The following is a 20,994-nucleotide window of genomic DNA, read 5'->3' as shown; positions in this document are numbered from 1 at the left end:
TTTGGAAGTGTATGGCACTAGTGGCTGCTAAGATGAAATCCTGATTTCATGAAACAGTGGTTTGATATGCCATGGTGAATCTGTATTCTGAAAGGAAGCTGCAGCTAATATAACCTATGCCTGAGGACCTTTACGACAACTTAAATGTCACTTGCTACTTTTCAAGCAACAGTTTTTGCTGCTCTTGACGAGGGAAAAAATTAGGTTCTGTGGCAAGCAGCATCTTCAGTCCTTAAATGTGATCTGGCATCAGAAGGTGCTCTTGCAGTCCTTCTTTGGAGTGGCTCTTGTTTGGTCTCATGGCATGCTTATTTGCAAATGCTGAATATCCTTTCCCACGTAGGAGGCTACACGTTGTTGATATGGTCATCCCGTCATAGGGCAAGAACTGAGTGAATGCCACAGTGCTTTTTTTCCCCCTCCCATCCTTTCTGCAAATTTCAGTACTCTGTAAGCTGGATTTGAGCTTTGCAGCACTCCAAAAGAGCAAGTGTGAAATTCTGTGGCAGCTTCATTTAATCTTCAAGAAGGCTTTCCTTCTTCACCAGCTGAAGCATAAAATATGCACAAATCCCGTTGATGTACAGATGCTGAGTCTTGCTAAAAGTTCAACCCCATATGCTTAGTTGTATTCATTTTGGTAACGACTATAATCACATGTACAAACCCTAGAGTGAGTCTGATACTTGCATTATATTTAATACTCTTCACTGGAGTTGTAGAGCTCCGGACTGCTGCATTAGTAGGACTGAAGCTGTGGATCTGGCATGTTGAGGTTGTGCACCATTTGGGAATGATTTGGGATAAGCTTATATTAAAAATAAAAATTTTATTTTGAATGCAAATTTTGTCCTATCCCCCACTAAATTCACAACTTTGAGTTATTTTACAGTAACAGAAGAATTCCGATTTTATTATGCTATAGGCATCACCATGGTTCATGAAAGTAAAACAGAGGAGAGCTTAAGATTCTGGAGTAGGATTTTTGTAGCAAGTAGTGGGTTTGTAGACAGCAAAATCCTGCAGCAGTTGTTTGCATGTTAAACAGTCTCTAAGATAATAACTCGGATTTACCCAGGGTTATGCAAGTTTTGCAGTATGCTGCCCAGCAGTTTAATTAAGTGACATGTAGTACAAGGGCAATGACGAGGAATTGCTGGATACACTCATGTCTCTGCAGTCAAATTCTGAAGGTTTGGCAAGGCCCTAAGTGTTGTCTGTTCTCACTTTTCATTTTGGCAGTATTGGGCAGTATCTGTAATCCTGCTATCAATGAGTGCTTTGCTGGCTATTTCAGATGAATAGAAGTAATTTCCTATTCCACCTTAGCGCTTTAAAAAAAAATTTATTGTACAAATAACCTAAACACATTTTCTCTTCTTCCCCCCTCCCACTCCCTAGGTTCTAACACTGTTGATCAATGCAGCTTACAAACCCAGCCGTGTCCTTCGAGAACTTCAGTTGGATGAAGAGGCTGCATGGCATGGGCATGGCGAGACCCTAAAAGCCAAGTAAATTCTTGCCCCGTTCCTCACTCAGTTGATCCCAATAGTGTCTGCAGTCTGTGCTTTAACTTGTTACACTTCAGATAGGAGAAAAAAATGCTTACAGCTTATAAAGATGCTGCCGGACTAAGCTTCCAAATCTTTATGAAGTCCTTTACAAACATCTAGTGAAATACATCTGATTTTAATACTCCTTAATATGTCAGATGTGCTCTGATACTGGTATTGATGAAATATGAATGGTGAGGTACTAGTGTAGCAGCATATCCACTGGCAGGCCAGCAGATGAGGCTTAAGAAATTTAATTCAGCTGAAGATAATTGTCAGTATTTTAAAGCAGAAGCACATACTGCTTGGGAAGCTTCTCAGACTTCCTTGGCATTTCTGTGCAAATTTCATAGTGGAAGAAGATTCCTCTGAAATTAAGTTGCAGCAAGGCTCTGAGATAACCTGGTATGGAAATCTCTTTCTGCAACAGTCTAAAGTGCTCCCGCATTTTTCTACTGAGCCTTTTGGGTAGGAGCTTCTTTGCAAGACCATCCTGTGGCTAGGAAAAAATGGTGATCATATTTGCAAAGATTTGATAAATCCAGATGTTCCTGTACAGAGTAGTGTGTTTGCTTACTAGAGATTAAATTTTTTTCCCAGTGTGCTATAGCACAGACTTTACTACATTGTCTTGAGCAAGCTAGTAATTCTTTTGTTGGATCAGCTTCATGCGCAAAATGACACCTTTCCATGCATCGAAGCATTACCCTGTATTGGGATTTGGATGATGCGATGGTCATAAGAAAATTTAATGTAAATAAAAGACATAGCTGAAGAACAGGGGGAAAAAAATCTTTCAATTGCTTTTACTGAAATTGCTGTGTGCATTCTTCTAGCACAGTAGTGAGATCAGAGCTCCTTGGACAATGAGAATATAGCTGGTTTGGGTTGTTTTTCCAATGTATTAGCTGGAAATTTTCAGGCCTGAGACATCCTTAATAGATACCAGCACAAGCCAGTAGCTGTGCTGGGAGAACAGAGGGCAGAAATGATGCAGGACTCAAGCAGATATTTCACAGTGCTGCTCTGTTAGTGTCATTTCAAGGCTAATGGACAAAAAGAAGATGCCATTTCTTACTTTCAAGTCAAACAAGAACCATATGTGGAGTCATGGCGAGTGACTGTCCTGACAAATAGTTCAGCAGTTAGATGAAAGCTGATGGGGAACGTGACCATCGTTCAGTTGTTTGCTATGGTATGGGCATAGCAAGCACGTAGTGTGTGCTCACTAGAGGCTGTCTGCTTGTTACCTTTTATTAGCTGTTGTTTGGCCTCTGGCGTGGATTGGTGGTCTCAGCCTTAGGTTTTAGGGAGCAGCTCTCCACGTGACAAGTAGACATATCTGCAGTCCCATAAAGACTGATAGTGCAGGTATCTCTTTGGTGCTGGCTTTTTCCTTTCCTTGAGAATCTGTTAAAAGAGATTTTTAAGGGAGGAAGACTACCTGTTTCCTGGAATTGTCAGTCCATAGACTTCCTCACCGCCCAAGTTTTCCCTAAGTTTATCCTTAAAGTAATATTCTTATACAGTTTTCAGTGAAGTGCTTTTATCCTGGTAAATGGGGGATTGCTGGATTACGACTACATTTTCAATGTTAGGTACAAAGGGAAGAGTTACCGTGCAACTGTGGAAGTTGTGAGGACAGCAGACCGGGTGGCAGACTTCTGCAGAAAAACATGCATCAAACTGGAATGTTGTCCAAACCTCTTTGGTCCTCAGATGGTGCTAGATAAGTGCTCAGAGAACTGCTCAGTCCTAACAAAGACGAAATACAGTGAGTAGACAGCTGATCTTGAATTGAGATGGGGCTTGGGAGTATTTGTTTTGGGTTTGTTTTGGCTTTGGCTCCAGAAGGAATCCAAAGTGCATTTCAAATTACATTGCTCTGCTTCCACAAGGAGCAGCTGAAGCACTACTGACATAAGACTACAGAATATCAATGTACCGATATGTATGGGTGAAACATTAAATTTTCTATTAAATGGTAGAACAATTGAATAACTTGTGGTCATATGCTTAAAGCTTTTTCTCCTAATACAACTTCTGGGACAAGAACTGGATCTAATGTCATTTAAGTGACATTGTAGTTGCTTCTACCATTTTGTTACGGAACGAAATAAAATGTCCTGGGGCGGGAGGTTGTTTTGTTTTTTGCGTCTAACTTGAACCATTTGACATTGTGCTATCATTTGGGGCTTCTCAGAGATAGAGGAAATAAATTCCTCTTCATAGGGCAAATAAAATTTAATAGCATATCTTCTTCCTTAAACCAAATGGAAGAGGAAAATGCAGACATGCTCATTCTGAAGTTTTTCAGAATTGGGTTTTCTATTGGGAAGTGTCTTGCTACTGATTCTCCAGTCTTGATCACTAACAAACATAAAAAGTGACATTAAAGATGTGTTGCAACATGATGCTCCTTTCTTCTGTCCTGGTAGCACACTATTATGGAAAGCGGAAAAATAAGCGGATAGGTAGGCCACCGGGTGGCCACAGTAACCTGGAAGTAGCCATGAAGAAGCCAAATAAAAGACGGAAGAGGCGAAAACACTTTTTTGTTCATAAGAAAAAACGTTCTTCTACTTCAGTGGATAACACTCCAGCTGGATCTCCACAGGTATGAGGCTGTCAACAACTTTAACAGATGTGGTGTGTGATCTTGGACTAGCTTAAATTAAAACCACAGATTTAATTCCTTAAAACCTCAGGTTACAGCTGACTAATGGGAGGCAATTGTAGTTTGTGTCCTAAACTTCCCATTTTCTGTTTTTTTGTTGTTGTTGTTGTTTTTGGTTTTCCCTATCCCTTTAGGGCAGTGGGGGAGAAGAGGAGGATGACCAGGATGAGGTAGATGAAGAATCTCTGACTGAGGGTAGTACCTCAGAGCAGCAGGACGAATTGCTTGAGGAATCAGAAGTGTCAGAGAAGAAATCGCTGTCATCCTCTCCTACGCAGAGTGAACTGTCTCATTCCCTGGCTCAGGACCGAGACAAGCGGAAGAGGAAGCTCAGGACCTTTTCCTTTTCTGATGATGAAAATAAACCTCCTTCGCCAAAGGTAATTCCAAAGAGAGATTTGTGCCCAGGCTTGCTGAGTGTTGGGCAAACACAAATATCTGGGGAGTATTAACCATCATACGTGTGTTTTTGTAACATACTCCATTATCGCATAAAGGAAGGGTGTTGTGAAGACATTACTGAATAATTAAAAATCGTGATACAGTCAAATTACAGGACTGTAATAAGCACTCCTCTTGGTTCAACTGTACAGTGGTGCGGACCAAATGCTAGTTTTAGATCCCTACTTACTGGCCATAATGATGTAGCCTCCATCCTCAGCACAGTGCTGTGTTGCATATCCGTGCCAATCAAGAAGCCTGTATAATTTTGAGCTCTCATTAGAGCTTTATTTGGCAACTGAATGTTTTAAGTGTGGGGGAGCAGAGAGGAGCATTGGGCCATTGCACATGTAATGTTTCAGGATTTCTTTTTGTGGTGGGTGACTTATCTAGGAAATAAAGATTGAAGTTGCTGAAAAGCTGCAGCTGGACAGTAACCCTCTGGAATGGAGCGTGTCTGATGTTGTACGATTCCTCAAATCTACTGACTGTGCCCCATTGGCAAGAATTTTCCTCGATCAGGTATGATTATGCATCTGTTAATTTGTTCTGTCTGTTACTTTGTTTCTTATCCTCTGTTGAGTGAATCACAAATGAAACTAGTTTTAATTATATAGTAGGGTTTTGAGAAAACAAACACATGCACAATCTTCTACAGTTTGGGAGAAGAGGGGTAAGGGAACGGCCAGAATTTTTCAGGTTTCTTAGAATTCACTGGGGGAGGTTTTGGTCTGTGGGGTATCAGAATCCCAAGATTGGGTAGGGAATGCCTACAACCAAGCACCACAGAGGCAGCAGCTTGTTTTCTAGGAGGAGATATATATTTGCCACTTGTACTGACTTCTCGAAATGATAAACATTTTCTATTCTGCAGGCTAATCGCAGATATCACCTGATGTTGTGCAGCTGCACAAGTGAACAATTTTGCGTTTAAGAAAGTATGACAAATAGAATACAAACATGAGTCAATTTGAATATTGTACTTGCATCTTGGTTAAGATCTGCCATAAAAAATGTTGCCTAACAAGACTGTATTACTAAGATGGTGATGAGCACGGTTTGTGATAGATGTTACAGAAGATGTGATTTGCCTTATAGAACCTCTGTTTCTATAGAATGATGCAGAGGTTAGGTAGGATGACTTTTGGCATAAAACTTCCTTGGTTTCTATTGTTAGGTTGATTAAAAATAGCGTCTCATGGGGCACTGTCCATTAGCCAGTGAACTTGAACTGAAATTTTAAGTAAGGAGATAATAGGCTCATGAGAAGAAGAAATTTTTAAGCTACCTGGAGTAGCATGAAAGAAACAGCTAACTCCCAGACGGTCGTGAATCTGAAATAACGGCAAGTCAAAACCAAAGGCACGGGGGAATAAAGATGCAAGTCACTATACCTGTTAATGTTTTTGTCTTCTGACAGGAGATTGATGGCCAGGCACTGCTGCTGCTCACTTTGCCCACTGTTCAGGAGTGTATGGACTTGAAACTTGGGCCAGCTATTAAACTTTGCCATCATATTGAGAGGGTGAAACTTGCCTTTTATCAGCAGTTTGCTAACTGAGGAGCAACCAAGTTGAAGCAGACCTTTGAAGCACAACTACAGCAACCTGCTCCTTTCTCTCTGGCAGAGAAAGTCAAATGAAGCTAAACTGAGGCTCTGGCAGTCTACGAGCATCTGTCAGCCTCAGTTTTTCACCTTAAGGAAAGGAAGACAACATCTGGAGCAAAATGCCAATACAAACACGGGGGCTACTCTGCCAGCTGCCAGCTTGGGAACACGATAGTCTCTTGCTCTATGGTTCCCTTTTTTTAAATGTATTTTTTAATGATTACAGAAAAATCTCTTCTGGTGGGAAATGACATTTCAGTAGTTCTGTTGGCACAGAACTTTAAAAGGAGCAATGGATCCCGTTTACGTTAGCATGCAGGCTGCTGGAAACAACCTTTCTCTGTTCCCGATGACTCACAGAATCCCCTTGCCCTCCCTGTGGACGGACACGGCACTGGCTTTGGAATGTGCTCCTTGCACATTCGTGGGTTCATGTTGAGGCTTTTTAATGAATTTGTTCATTGTTAGGACAACTATGTGGCCACAGGGTTCTGAATGTACAGTACAGCAAGAGTGTGGTTTCTTTTATTTTGATTTTTTTTTTTAATGTTGTGGTTTTTTTACTACCTCCGTAGCCTGAACAGTAAAAGTGATGATCTAGAAAGGGAGGGAACTACTACTTATGGACAAATCATAGGTAGCTGCACAGCAGTCTCTCTTCTGGAGGTATGTCAAAAATACAAACCAATATTAGCCTGCAGAGCTGCTGTTCCAAAGCTTTAGCTGAAACCTGTGTCGATGTAACTTGGATGCTACCTTGTTCTCCTCATATGTCAGAAAATTTTAATTATTTTGCACTTCTCTTACAGATGGGCTGTAGGAAAAAAGGAAGGAAAGAGAAAGTGCCTCTGCATTTTCTATATTTTGGTTGTCAGATAAAATTTCTCTACTTCTTTTCTTATAACTTGTGTGAAGTTATTTCCTTTTCCTCATAACAGTTAATTGGGCTGTGTACACAGAGCCTGTCAGCAGCTCTTTGCTTTGCCACCTGAACACCTGTTTGGAGTATACACTAAGAAAATTGCGGTCGATAGAGGACTGCTCTGCCAGTGTTTTCATGCTGGAAACTATATTATGAGCATGACTTTAACTGTTAAGTGCTGCTCAGGATCAGACTGAAAAAGGGAATTTTTTGTTTGTTTGTTTGCTTTTGTGTGCCTTTTCTGGGGGAGCGGGAAGGGAAGGAAAAGGACCAGAGGGACATCTAGTTCCATCAGTAGACCCTCAGTGGTGATGAATTCCTAATTTTAATTTTCCAGGGTATTAAAACCCAGTTGGCCACTAGCCTTGGACCTGTCCTTTACACTCCTTGAAGTAACAGGGCTTACCTACTTTCCATTAAAGTGGTGGGAAACTTGCATCAAGCTTGAGATCTGCTTCAAATAAGCATTAGGTTTCAAATGCCTTGCATTCATCTCCGCTGCTTATTCTCACAAGTATTCGGAGAGCATGGGCTGGGGCTTTACGTATGCAGCTAGGAAGTACACACCCCCATGTCCTTTCTCCTATTCGGATGTGTTTCCGCAGAAAGGCCCCTGGCATACAAAGCCATGTGAGCTGCAAAGGTGCTCACTGTAGGAATTTCTTTAGGAAAGACACTTTGCTGGTTTCTGACAAGCAGTGGTCAGTCTGGTCAAATAGATTGATTCCAGCTCCTTTCAGGCCTAATACAGTTGGTAATTTTGATGCTGTGATCTGTAGGATTCAGTGGGGAGGTACTCTGAAAGTGAAGAATTGGGTTTGCACAGTCAGGGTGTCCACATCTGCCACAGAGGTGCTGAAGGGAGCTATCGCCAATGAAACTGTTCATAGTGAGCAAAGCCGGGTTTGATTTCCTTTTGCTGTAAGCCTCTCGGGATAACTGCTGGTCAAGGCAGGAGTGCTAAAATACAAAGATTTGTTTTTCCATTCCCGAGTGAAAATGTAAATGCCAGACAAACTGCTTACTAGCTCGATATTCTTGGATGAGGGAGGGGAAAGGAGTGTGTGACTAGACCAATTTTCCTCCCAAGTTATGAGTAGGAAAGCATAGTTAAATTGAAATCAAAGTACCTCTTCCTTCCCTCTGCCCACCCCTACTTCAGATAGGCACCCAATAAATGGATATTTTGACTGTTTATGTTGTATGTAGGTCATCCTCTTGTACTCCATTCTCCTAATGCCAACCGAGTGATAAGCCATTAAGCTTATTAAAAAAACATTTGAGAGGAACGTTGTTGCTTTGCTGTCAAGAAACATTGAAAGAAACATTGTTGCTTTGTCCTGAGAAATTTGACCAGCAGAGAACTCAAGAGCTGGAAGAGGATGTTTTTGGATCACATTTGTCATTCTTCAAGGTTTTCCCGAATTCTCTTGCGTTGTAAAAGAAGCTGACTCCCAGACGAACTGACCTGCACGGCCCAGAGATGATGTTTCGACCTTTCCCCATGGACAGAGAGAGGTCTTCAAAATAGGCATCGGAAGGGAACAGAGCTTAAAGGGAAATTTAGTGAACGTGTTAAGATGGCGCCTAGAGTTTTAAAAATAAATGTCAAACTCCTTGTAAATGAAGCAGTCAGCACTTTCAGAGGTTAGTTGGGGTGCTTCCTGGTCACCTTTGGCATGTTTTATAGGCTGGCTTTTTCTGCCTTGTTTTGGGAGGCACTGACAGTCTGGTCCCAATGGGATCTATTTTAGTTGAGATTTTCAAAAAGGATGTTTTCATTATTTGTGAAATGTTTTTATGCTGCACATTGATACTGTATACTCTGTTTCCTTGAAAAAAAAATGCACTCTGTTTTATTGCTGGATTTAAAAGGGATAATTGAGGCTTTATCTTGACGGATGGTGTTTCTACTTGATTCTGTTTCAAGTTCCTCTTTCTGTGTGTGGCAGATGACACAACTGGGCTTATATCTGTTTGTCTTGTACTAACATGACTTGAAATGGGCTCATGTGTTGCTTTTTGTTGCTCTGTTTCTTCAGAACTGAATTTCGTGTGGCTTGATGGCTGAAACTTGGTTTTAGATGGTAACTGTGTTTCGCCAGCAGGAGCTGCTGTGACTTCAATATTTAAGTTGGGCTTCAGGGATTTGTGCTCTCCTCTGCCATAGCCACTCACCATAAGACTGGAGAAAGCTGGAGTCCAGGAGGAAGGCGGTGGTGTCTTCCAAATGTCTTCAGTATAAGAAAAAGAGCTCTTCAGTGGGCCTTGGGTACTATTTATATGGAGGGTAGAAGGAAATACTCCTTGGCTGACCTGATTTATGTTCTTGCTCATCTTATTCTTATATGCATTGGACAGTCTCGGTCTTGTACATCATAGCTTTAGAAACCTGGTGGTGCCTTCCACGTGGCACTCATGCTGTGCTAAGCTTAGCCTTGTAGGGCAGGAAAATTTTGTTGCCGAGTTACTATACCGTGCTCTCTGCACCAACACAAGGAGTCCATAACAGCAATATCTGACCTCCAAAAATGAGATGCAAGATTAATGTGCTTGAATTATCCCCTAATGCTTAAGCAGCTTGCAGCCTATTCTAAACTGAGAGGTAAAGGCGACCCTTCCAGAAGAGGAGAGGTACAGTGCTGATCTTGGTGAGTGAAGACTAGTTTTTTTCTAATGGTAAAATTTCTGAAAATTGCTCTTTGAGGAACAAAATAAAAGGCAAATTCATTTATTGGATTTTATAGTACACCAGTGGCATTTGCAGTCCCTCCTGGGACTAATGGAAACAGTAGGTACAGAGATTTCGGGGTGGCTGTTAAAATTGCTTTCACTTCTCACAACTTGCAGGAGTATTTTGCTGTTGCTTTACACTTTGGTAAAGTTTAGCCTTGATTCCACTGATGTTTTAAAGGAAGGAAGGAGTAGTTAGCTGCTAGGTCCACAGAAGTGTAAATATATTTACAGTTGCTTGGACTGCGCACCCTGTTCTTCTGAGTAGAGTACAAAGTTTTGGTACATTATTAGCAAAAGGCAAAGTGGCTCGTGATATTTTTGAATGTAATGGAAAAGGCTTCAAAGCTGCTAAGCTCAAATTGAGACCACACACCTTTGGACCTTGAGCCACTTATTTTGCTGTGGACAGTAAAAGCAAATCTGTTGCTAAGGGAGAAGTTACTAGATGAGGTGAGAAAGCCAAAAACACGATGATCCTACACGGAGCTGCTTCTTCTCAGCCAGGCCTGCCACCTAGTGGCAGACTGGTTACTGCCTACTGTGAGTTCAAATTACCTGGAAGTGGCTAAGCACAAAGACGTCAGATCTTTCAGGAGACTTCAAATGTTGGCCGAAGGCTCCGTTTGAAAGGGATCGTGTGCTGACCCCCCGCTTCAGAGGGCTGCCTAGCTTCCCCCATTCACGCATATCGCCTTGTTTTCAAAGGCAGCCTTATGGGTGAAGGATTAGGATGGGACTTGGGTATGCCAGATACAACAAGCCCCTTCACTGTAATGTGTTTTTCTAAAAAATAAAAAAGAAAAAAATATATGTATGAAACCTAACCAGCAAAAACAAGTGAAGGTTACTGAGACTTTGTCTCCGTGGTCATATCTAGCTTCTTCTAGGTTGCATCTCTTGTCCTGAAGTGCATCACACAATAGAGATGGACTTTTTGATTGGAAACGAAGTTACTCTGTTAGTTGTGAAGCCAGCAGTGATTTGCTCAGCTCTAAGCCATGGAATCTAGCAGGTCTTGCTCTGACCAGCAAGCAAATTCAGAGGCAGTAGATCTAACTGCCTTGGCACAAACATGGGCCCGGAGCCTGTGGAAGCTCCCCAGCCTTGCGCCCTTCAAGGTAAACAGACCTTCTGCTTGAGTGGTGGGGGCAAATTGCTCAGGCTGAATAACGAAGTCCAGGAGAAAATGAATTCTTGCCTATTCTGAAAGTTGTTGAGCACCAGTTTCCAAGAAACCTCATAGAAAAAAAAATCCCCCCCCGGTGATGTCATGTTCCACCTCTCCTCTTCTATTTTGTTTTTATTTCTGTTTAAAATAAATTTGTTTAAAAAAAAAAAAAACTATGTAGACAATCAGAGGTCTTCTAGGAGACTCTATCCTAAAGGGTACCAGCTCTCCACGCGTGGGCCTCTTTCTTATACTAACTCATTGGAACTGATGCACTTTTCCTGTATTTCGCCTTTTTTAATTAGCTGCTTGTTCTTAAAGATTTTAATGCATATTGTGTTGTGTCCCTTCTGCTTATTGTTTTATTTTTCTTTCTTTAACTTTTAAATATATATATATATGCAGTGAGACTGAAATACTAAATGGAAGAGAAACATGCACAAGAAAATATGCCTATTAAGTCCCACCATTGTTTGAGAAGGTGTAACAATTTAATCAGAGGATTTTTAAAAAAATATTTTGGATGGATATTTTGCCTGTTTTGTCTGTAAATAGTGTATATAAGTTTGTGGTATATGACAGTTTTAAGTGGTTGTAAGAAAATAAAAAAAGATCCTTAAACTGTTACCGGTGGTTTTTGTGTTAATAACTAAGTAGTGCCGCTTACCAGCGAGCAATCTTCCATTTTACAAAAGTGGGGAAAAACTGTATAGTATGTTCCAGTACCAACCTTGTGTATGCTGCTGCTGCTTCTGTATGGTTTTGTAAAGGTTTACACTGTCTTGTCAAGTCAATATTTAAAGAGAAAGTTGGTTCTGAACAGCACAATGCTCCATGGGACCGTTCAGAAACAGCTCAGCCTTTAAAAGTGCTCATTTCCTTCCTCGAAGTTCTGGCGTGATGCTCGTGTATTCCTGGTCACTTGTTTCTTGGCTGCGCTTCAGTTGTCTTGAACTAATTCTATACTGGGTGCGGAAAATGCATAGGCATGGGATGAAACAATTTACTTGACACAATCTTTAAACATCGATGAATATGACGGGATTTAAGATGCATCTTCCTTTACTTGCCTTCGTAGAGCACTATCTTCTTGTCTAGCCACGGGTTTTAGAGCGGCTTGTAGGAGCCATGATGTGCTGAAACCCTTGAAGAAGTGTATGTGGGAGACAGTCCATTTTACAGCATGGAATCCATACGTGCAAGGGGGCGATGCTGCCAAGCAGCCTACGTTGGTCCTTCCCCTTTCTTTTGGGTAAGTTTGTTTGCATTCCTGAACTCCCTCTTCTGATGCGACTCAAAACCAGGAGCACTAACTTGATGTGTGGGGGCAGGGGACAGGGTGTTTTGCCCGTGCGCTCTGTAAGTTAGAGTCGAGAGCGTCTCCTTCCTAGCTGTGTGTTCCAGGTGTTTATGGCACATCCTAAATATCAGAGAAATCAGTGCTGTGTGCTGATGTGTGACGTAGGTGGGTCTCTAAGAGGGATGGAAGTGCCATGACTTGAACAATTACCGCTTTGTGTGCTGTGCCTAGTTTTCTGAAAGACTAATGTTTTGTACTTTCTGATCAGTGCTTCTAAGTGAATTCACACTGAGATGATTTTACTTGTCTGTACTTAAAGAAATGTGAGAAACAGTGTAAGGAAAAAAATCACAATACGACGTAACTTAGGCTGATCCTGCACTCAGAGTAAGGGCCTGAACTCGAGAGCAGTTCTGCGTTACGGAGGTGGTGTGGCTTGATGGCATCAGTAAAACCGACTGGTCAACGTTTCCTAAAGGAGAATGCCAGGCTGTTGCATTTTATCCGTTATGCCGTTCGTTTCCCTTTTAAACGAAGGAACGTCTTTTGCTAAAGAATGTGGCTCACTGAATTTTCTTCCTACCGCCCCGCAGGCCCCGCCCCTGCCGCCCGGGCCCCGCCTCTAGCCCCGCCCCGTCCGCTGGCGCGCCGCGGGGGCGGGGCCGCCCGGCACAGGAAGCGGCGCGGGGCGCGCGGCTCCGCCCGGCGGGCGCGACGTCGCCGCCGCTGCCGCCGCCGCCATGCGCCGCTGAGGCGGGCGCCCGCGGAGCCGCGCCATGGGGGCGCCGCCGCCCAACGGCAGCCTCGGCCTCACCGGCAGCCCCCCGCGGCCCGGCGGGGGGGCGGGCGCCGCTCCCGGCGACCGCGGCTGCGAGAACGGGGCCCTCATGGACAGCTTCGGCATCTTCCTGCAGGGGCTCCTGGGCGTCGTGGCCTTCAGCACCCTCATGCGTGAGTGGCCGCCGGGGCGGAGGGGGGCAGGCCGCGGCCGCCGCCCGGAGCCGGAGCCGGCTCGGCCTGTCGGAGGCCGCCGGTGCCGCGGCGGGGAAACGCCGGGGGAGCGGTTCCCCCCGCGGCCGCTCGGCGGGGCCGGGCCGGCGGCTCCCGGCGGGGTCGGGCGAGCTGAGCCAGGCCTCAGGCCTGGAGCCGCCGCGGCCTGCGCGCCGGGCCGGGTCCCGCCGCGCCGCGCAGCGCCGAGCCCGGCCCGGCTCGGGAGGCGGCGGCGGGCTGGAGCCGGCGGCGCGGCCCGGCGGGGCGCTCGCGGAACGTGCAGCGGGGCGAGGGCTTCAAGTGAAACGCTGTTCCCAAACGCGCTCTCTGAGTGGTTGTGCCCGCGCTGGTCTCGCTTGTGCGCGTTGTGCTCTGAAACGTGACAGGCAAGGTGCCCCGTGCAGCCGCTCGGGTTCGCAACGCACGAACCGCTTTGGGCTTAGAGCGTGCGAAACACAAGGACTAGGCTGTGTCGATTTGACTGAAAGCCTGCCTTGCCTGGGTGTCAGCACTGAAGCAAGACGCGTTTGTTTAAATAGCAACGCGCTATGCTGGATTTGCTTTACAGCATATGCAATACCTTGGTGTGGAGCAGCCCGTGAGCTCATGTGGCTGTTTACAGTGGCTCAGCTGATGAGCAGAAACTTGTTAAGCTGCTCATTTGAATTTGGTGGAAGAGCCAGAACGGCTGGAGGCAGCGGTGATTCAAGCTCCCTCTGCTCTGAGGGAGTAACAACAGGGAACAGTGCTGGTAGATCTTACCTATTATCCCCTACTGCTGCCAGTGTCCTTTCAGCTGAGGAGTGAAGAACAAGACTAGTACCATTACTCAGCTGACGGTGAAGGTGCTGTTAACAAAACCCGAGGGAGGGGAAGGGGGACAACAGACAAAAGTATTTTACAGTTTGCCACATCCAAAGACCAAGATCCTGCCTGTTTATCTAAAAATTGAACTGCTATCACTCCATGCTAGCATCATACTACTATGGCTAAGTCAAAAGTTTGCCAGTGCACTATTTTTGCATACTTCAGTGTTTCAATCACGGTTAACAATTGCATTGCTCTTTTGATAGCTATGCACGTAGCAGTCATCATTATGTTAGTGAGTGACAATAGTAGTCACTAGGATAATATTTGATCAGTCAAAGCATCCTCATAATTAGTAGTCTTAGCAGTTTCCAAACAAAAAAAAACTTCTTAAGAAGATGTAGTGTTTATTTTTTAGATGTAGCTTTTTGTTAGTATTAAGAAGAGTTACTAATAGATCATTCTCATGGATTGTGTGTCAGAACATGATCAACTGTTGGTGTTCTTTGTCATGACAGTATCTTTTTTCTAGAGAAGACATCACTTAAATCCTTTTATGCATTTTACAGAAACATTGGAGCATTCTGTGAATATGAGAAAAAACCAACATGAAAAGTATGGGCTAGGAAAATAAAAACCTAAATTATTAGCTGCACTTTCTGACTTTGCTCTAGTTAGATGTCCTAAACTGTAAACTACTAGGAGGAGATTATCAATGAAGTACTTGTAATTGTGGAGGAAGAAAGTGAAAGAAATATAGCCAGCCATATTAATGGTACAGGTGAGAAAAGGCATGTCTTTCCCAAGGAGTTTAGACCAAAGAAGTAGCAACTTGTGACACTTACACTTAAAAACAGAACAATAGGTTTATTTGTCCCAGTGTTGACAGCCGCGTTGTCCTCCACTTTGTTTTAGGAAGCTGACTGCAGCATGTAGACCAATGTCCCTCAGTTAAGTGTTGCACTATGCTGGAAAGGATGGTTCTGTTCTGTCTCTTAGTTTCCTTTACTTGCTTCTACCCTTTTTATATTGTATCCAGGAAATATCTGGCATGCTGTTCCAACATCTTTAAAAGTTGCCTCAGCGAGTAGAGTAATTCTTCTGTGACCAGCATGACGGTTAGATCTGATGTGAGGGAGAAGCAGGAACATGTGGCTGAGAATGGGAGGCAGGGTGCGGCCTCTCTTCAGCAGTAGCCTCTGCATCTAGGTACTTAATGCTGTCCCTGAGCTGGTGGCCGAAGGGCTGGCACAACTTCTGCAGCTGGATCACAGAACTGGTACAGCCGGAGAAGCAAACAGGCACATGTGGTTATTTTTAAGCTTGAGCACAACAAAGAGAGTAGCACTGAGGTGGAAACAAGCGGCTGCAGGCAAGGGCAGGCACCGCTTGAGATGTGGCACTGCTGTCGGGTCAGAGATGGGCCTCCCTTTTAAAAAGCATTAATTCTCTGTGCGCAGCTCTCACTTTTCTAGTTCTCCTCCATAAAAAGTCAACAGAGCTCTGAAGATATATGACTGGTTGATACTTAAATTTGACTTATACAGGGCATGTCATTTGCATTTTTTTGGAAGGGGAGATGAGATGGGAGACTTTGTTTACACTTTAAGTTGCTATTAATGATTCTGACCCCTCTGTGGAGGAGGAAATGAAAGTAATAGCAACAGAGATATGCTGTAGAATTACTCTGTATGCATGGGGACTGTCTTCCTTTGAAAAATATTTGATTTGACGTGTAAAGAGTGAGAATTTCTGTAAATCAAAGGGTGATCAAAAGAAGCTTGCCCTTTTCTGGGTGGATCATACCACACTTCCACCCAGTTGAATAAAGAGTTGTTTTTGTCTGCCACAGTAACTAACTGTAGGAGGAGGACCTTTTTTGTGCCTTATTAGCAGATGTTCATCTACAAATGACTGAAGGGCTATTCTTAAAGCAAAACTGTTTCAGATCTGATGCTCCAGTTTACAGCCTTTTTGTGTGTGCGCCCATACAATTGCTGTAAAATGGTGCTATGCGCTGAATCACCAATGCCATCAGTTAGACCTCCCCTTTATAAGGGCCAGGGTGTGTGGTTGTGTATTGGGTCTTCATTTTGTTTTAAGATAGGGTGACTTGCTGACAGAGGGGGCATGGAGACTGCTTTGCTGTAACTATCTCCCAACTGAAGAGAGGTTGTTAACCCGGATCATGTTATCAGCCTACCTGATGTGTCTACCACTACCAAGCTGGCACAACCAAGAAAGCTGTGACGAGGACAGAGAATCTCTGGCTCTGAGTGGGAGAAATCATCATTTGGAATTAAGTCCTCAGTTTCCTTTTATTTTTAGTTCATGCCTTCTTGTTCTATCCCACAGGGTATGAAGAACAGTTTAACTAACCTTTATACACCACTAACCTTTTTACAACTAACCTTTATACACCAGTCTCTTAAACATTTGGGTGCCTCTGTTCTGTTTTCTTCAGATTCAAATATGCATTCCCAAATCTTTTCGTCATAGTTGCTGACTAGCGAAGTTATCCTCTATCCCGAGATTCCCCAACCCCCCTAAGTGTAGAAATCTGTATTGGTTTTTACTCAATTAAGTCCTATAAAACCAAGAAAAAGAAATCCACTACTTAAAGTTCATCAAGGCCACTCTGTTTTCAAACCCTATCCTCCGGCTCTCCTTGTAAAGCACTGTCCACAAATTAGAGAAATAAGCTCCTCTTCAGATGTCCAAATCATCAGAGAATATATTTAATAATATCAGAGCTCACCAGTGCATTGTCTTGAATCACTGTGGATTATTCTTAACTACTCTCTGAATTAAGATTTCAGTTATGAAACTAGAGGCTTGTTGGAACAGTTTCATCCAGATGCTGTGGATGTTCTAATATGTCAGAAGCCTTCCTGAAGTCGGGTTAGATGACTTCTGTCGCTTTTCTCCTAACCATAGGTTCTAACACACTATAGAAGGGAATTAATTGATTAAAAACTACCTCTTTGGGCAAATCTACTTGGACTGGTAACCGTTTTGGATTCTGTCCACTAATTCTCAAGTTTATTAGCCTGCTTTTTTTCAGTCTGTTGCTTAATTTTGCTCTTGGCCCTCTTTCCTGAATGTGCATTATTTTCATGCCTGGTTTATTTAAACTAAGCCGCTTTGTAACAAGGAAGTCTTAATGGGTAGCTGCCAGTGTAAGAGCCCCATGTTTATGTTTCAGGTCAGTAAGCTGAAGATAGTATTTTTTTTTTCCAAAGTTTGCCATTACATTGCTTGTATCTTATTCCATTTGGATATTGATTTTTAAATGATGGGTTTGCTGCTTAGTTTTGGGTGCAATTGGTATGGGGTTTTTTTGTTACTGATGCTATACAGCCAGTTTTAAACTTTTTTTTATATAATGTATGTGTTTTGTCGGTAATCACGAGCTCCTTCCAAGCATTCTCTGGTTAAACCTTTATTGGTAATGATAAAGAGAGTGGTGTTAGCATGATATTCACACAAATGTTAAGATATAGATGTGATTCTAAATATTTAGCTTTTAGTAGCCAAAGCTGCACAAAGATGTGAGGAGGGCAAAAAAAAAATACCAATCCCTTTATCCTGTCTATCACAAACTATTTCTAGTATTGCATCTTGTAGTGGGTTAATACTAAATATACACAGTTTATTTACTAAGCACATTTGTCAGAAGATCGATGACTAATCAGAGCGTGGCTAGGTTCATTTCTGGATTCCTAGCAATGGCTGAGAAATTAGACGTGGTCATGTTAATTAACAGTTGAAATAGCGTAGTCTCTGGGTCCTCTGCAGGTAAAAGGTCTGTGTTCCTGCCTGTGTGAAAATATGATGTTCCTAGTACTAGGAAGTCTGCAATAGCTGTAAGGACCGGTTTGGGTATCGGCGTGGATAGCAGCTGGTGCCGCGGTTGCCGAAAGCCTTGGCCGGGGTGGTGGCCGTGCCCGTCGGGAGCACCTCGGACAGCTCCTGCGGCCGCGGCGGGCCCCGCCGGGGCGACCGCGCCGCCGAAGCCTCCCGCCCGCTCCTCCGAGCTGTCGGAAGCCAAACCAGCACCTGGGCACCGCACCAGCCTCTTGTTACCCACAGAGCTTGCACTTGGTTTAAAAGTTGGGCTGTAGTTAAATGCGGGCTATATAAATCAAATAACAGTCTCACTTGACAGTAAGTATCTTACTTGCTGACACAAAGAGGTAGTGCAATCCCTTCCCATCTGCCTGGAGGGAATGGGGTGGGGTGATGGTAGGAGAAACAAGGGTTTTTAACTCCTTACTCATTTGGTCCCAATTCAGTAATTAGCAGTGGTCAGTACCTCTGTGGGATATAGCACAGACGAGCTCTTTTTCCACAAGTTGGCTGCTTGCAGCAGCAGGGTTCAAGAAAGCCCGGTGAGGTCACGATGGTCAAGCCCAAGTAAATCGTGCCTTAAAATGACCAGGGGTTTTGTTATCTCCAGGCTTGTGAGGTATTGCTTGCATTTATGTTATCTGGTTGTTTCTTGTGCGTTTTAAATAAAGCTTCAGTCCCTCTGGTGTCTCTGTGACATCCTTTTCCGTATGTGAGTCAAAAATCGGATATGTGTTGGAAGCTGTAGCAGAAAAAAAATGCAGCCACATGGGTGAGTTGACCAATTAGTTAAGTAAATTACTTCCTTCTACCATGCTAATGTTACAGTGTTCTTTAATAAATAAAATAAGTAGTTGGGCTAAATTCTCTAAATTCTAAATTTGTGTAGAAAAAGACAAATGTTGCTGACAAACTTGATTGCCTTGTACAAAAACAAGTAATAACTGTGTTGTGAAAATGCTACACTGCTCAACTGATCCTTTTTTAAGTGAAGCAAATAACCTCAAAAGAATTTAGGAGTAACAAATTGGGAATTGTTTTTCGTTTTGGAAACAGAAGACCAATCTTGTTTTGCAGCGTGGTTAGACATGCATCGCTGCCATTACTGTAGGGGAAATATCTTAATAATGTTTAGTCCTGTTTAAACTACATTACCTTGTTGTTTTTTACTTAAAATTTTTTGCAGGATGCCCGAATCTTTGTTGGATAAAGATTGTGAGAGCACTTTAATGGTTTGCTTAATGTCCTGATAGTGGAAGATCATGAATATTTTAGTGTCGTTAAATGCAGCAAGTCTTCTTGAAATACCATGCCACTTAAACTTAAAAAAAGCCAATAAATAAGGTACCTATTTAGACAAATAATCTGTAACCTGCAGCAAAGTTGCACTTTTAATAGTTATCTGAGGCCCTTGCTTTTCCTGTTAGCTCAAAATGCATTACATTTTCTGATTACTCAGCTGATTGCTGGATATAATTATGTTCCAGATAATGAGATTGTTCTAAGTATAATTATGCATGTCATTCACTTTATGAAAAGTTTAGAAAAAAGGATAAGGTATGTTGGCATTTAGAAATTATTAAAATAATAAATTATCCAGAAATTGAGAAGAGATTATTTAGCAGTGTTTAATTAGAACAAAATTGTGGCCTGACTGCTAGCTAGCCTGTTTTTTAACAGTAAACTGCATAATGAGTTTCTGTTTTTGACTAAGGTTTTATCATTGAATTTACAAGGAGCTGGTTTGTGCAAATATACATTATGCATTTTTGGTTTCTGCAGTGATGTTAATTTCATGGTTAATGAAGTTTGCAGTTTTAAACTAGTATTTAACAAGGTCTTATCTGTGTGGATTATTCTGGTGAAGTGAAAAATCAGGTCTGCTTTCTCATGCCCTACGGTAGGAAATACTTAGCCTTTTCACATAGCACATTCTCACTTGAACATTCCCTGATCACAGCAAAATGTATTCCCTACATAATTTAGCATGTTAATTCTTACTGGCAGACTGAGCATAAGCTTGGAGCTTGCGCACAAATGCCTTTGCAAGTGGTATAGGGCTAATGTATTAGATTTTGATTGGGAATGATTAAAATTGTTCTCTGTGTTGCTCAAGATACACAGTACTGACTTTTCTGTCACTGACCCCGAATTACACATTTTATAACCTCATATTTTGTGTTTGTATTCTTACTTTGTCATATGGAATGAATGATGAGGGTGAAAATGTGCTGAAATGGATTCACAATTCAAATTCCTCATAGCTCAAATTAATAGTTCAGATTTGTAGTTCAAGTCTCAGGTATACTAAACTAGAATAGGAAAAGGAATCCATCTGACCACCCCAAGGAAGGCACTATACATGTTTTTCTTCAGTTTGTGATTTTTTTTTCCTCTAGAGATTGCTATTTTTTATATTCAAATATTTTTGTAATTGTTAATGTTTTGACTTTTGTCATCTTGACTTTAGGTGCACTTTCGCCTAACCCAAATTCTAAGACCCACTGCTAGTCTTCTGGTAGTGATTAACTTGTGCTGGCTCACTTGACAAGATGAGGGAAAAAACTACTGTATTCCTCTTCTATCTGCCGTGCCAATATTGCCGGGATGTATTGGTGAGCATGGCTGTGTTGTCAGAGGAGGTTTTAAATCTTTCACCTCAGGTCTAGCTCTGGGTTCCTGTTGCTGAGATTCACCAAAAGTTTCTGCAGTCAGAATTGTAGCAAATCTCTGGGAAAATGTGAGGGTATGTTTTTGTTTTATTCCCCCGGTTAGGGCTGGCCTTCAGGGAGTGCATGTCGGAGAGTATTTTAGGAGGTGCTGGAGTCGGAGGCTTCTTGCTAGTTACTTTTGGTCTGATGGCAGATGTTAATACAGTGTTGCAGAAGGCCTGAATTGCAACTGGATGCATTATGAAAGGCTGAAAAACATGTTAGTGTGTA

The 20,994-nt window shown here is 42.7% G+C and overlaps 2 protein-coding genes across 5 annotated transcripts in view; both read left to right on the top strand.

Moving 5' to 3' along the window:
* SFMBT1 (Scm like with four mbt domains 1) overlaps nucleotides 1-11,712 on the top strand; it is an 84,940-nt gene extending 73,228 nt beyond the window's left edge. For both annotated transcript variants that reach the window (XM_067303247.1, XM_067303246.1), the window contains 6 exons: nucleotides 1,402-1,511; nucleotides 3,152-3,327; nucleotides 3,992-4,170; nucleotides 4,365-4,610; nucleotides 5,065-5,193; nucleotides 6,092-11,712. In XM_067303247.1, the coding sequence (XP_067159348.1) occupies nucleotides 1,402-1,511; nucleotides 3,152-3,327; nucleotides 3,992-4,170; nucleotides 4,365-4,610; nucleotides 5,065-5,193; nucleotides 6,092-6,232 (981 nt within the window). In that variant the 3' untranslated portion in view covers nucleotides 6,233-11,712. The remainder of the gene's footprint in view (nucleotides 1-1,401; nucleotides 1,512-3,151; nucleotides 3,328-3,991; nucleotides 4,171-4,364; nucleotides 4,611-5,064; nucleotides 5,194-6,091) is intronic.
* Nucleotides 11,713-13,182: 1,470 nt separating this feature from the next.
* The window catches only part of STIMATE (STIM activating enhancer), a 36,138-nt gene continuing 28,326 nt past the window's right edge, over nucleotides 13,183-20,994 (top strand). For 2 of the 3 annotated variants that reach the window (XM_067303245.1, XM_067303244.1), the window contains exon 1: nucleotides 13,236-13,357. In XM_067303245.1, the coding sequence (XP_067159346.1) occupies nucleotides 13,294-13,357 (64 nt within the window). In that variant the 5' untranslated portion in view covers nucleotides 13,236-13,293. Of the gene's footprint in view, nucleotides 13,358-20,994 lie in introns of all 3 variants that reach the window. The other variant, XM_067303243.1, reaches the window with a different exon arrangement.

This window comes from Apteryx mantelli, chromosome 12 (genome assembly GCF_036417845.1).
Source record: "Apteryx mantelli isolate bAptMan1 chromosome 12, bAptMan1.hap1, whole genome shotgun sequence".
Classification (NCBI taxonomy): domain Eukaryota; kingdom Metazoa; phylum Chordata; class Aves; order Apterygiformes; family Apterygidae; genus Apteryx; species Apteryx mantelli.
The sequence above is the reverse complement of the archived record's forward strand: the minus strand, read 5'-3'. Positions and strand labels throughout refer to the sequence as shown.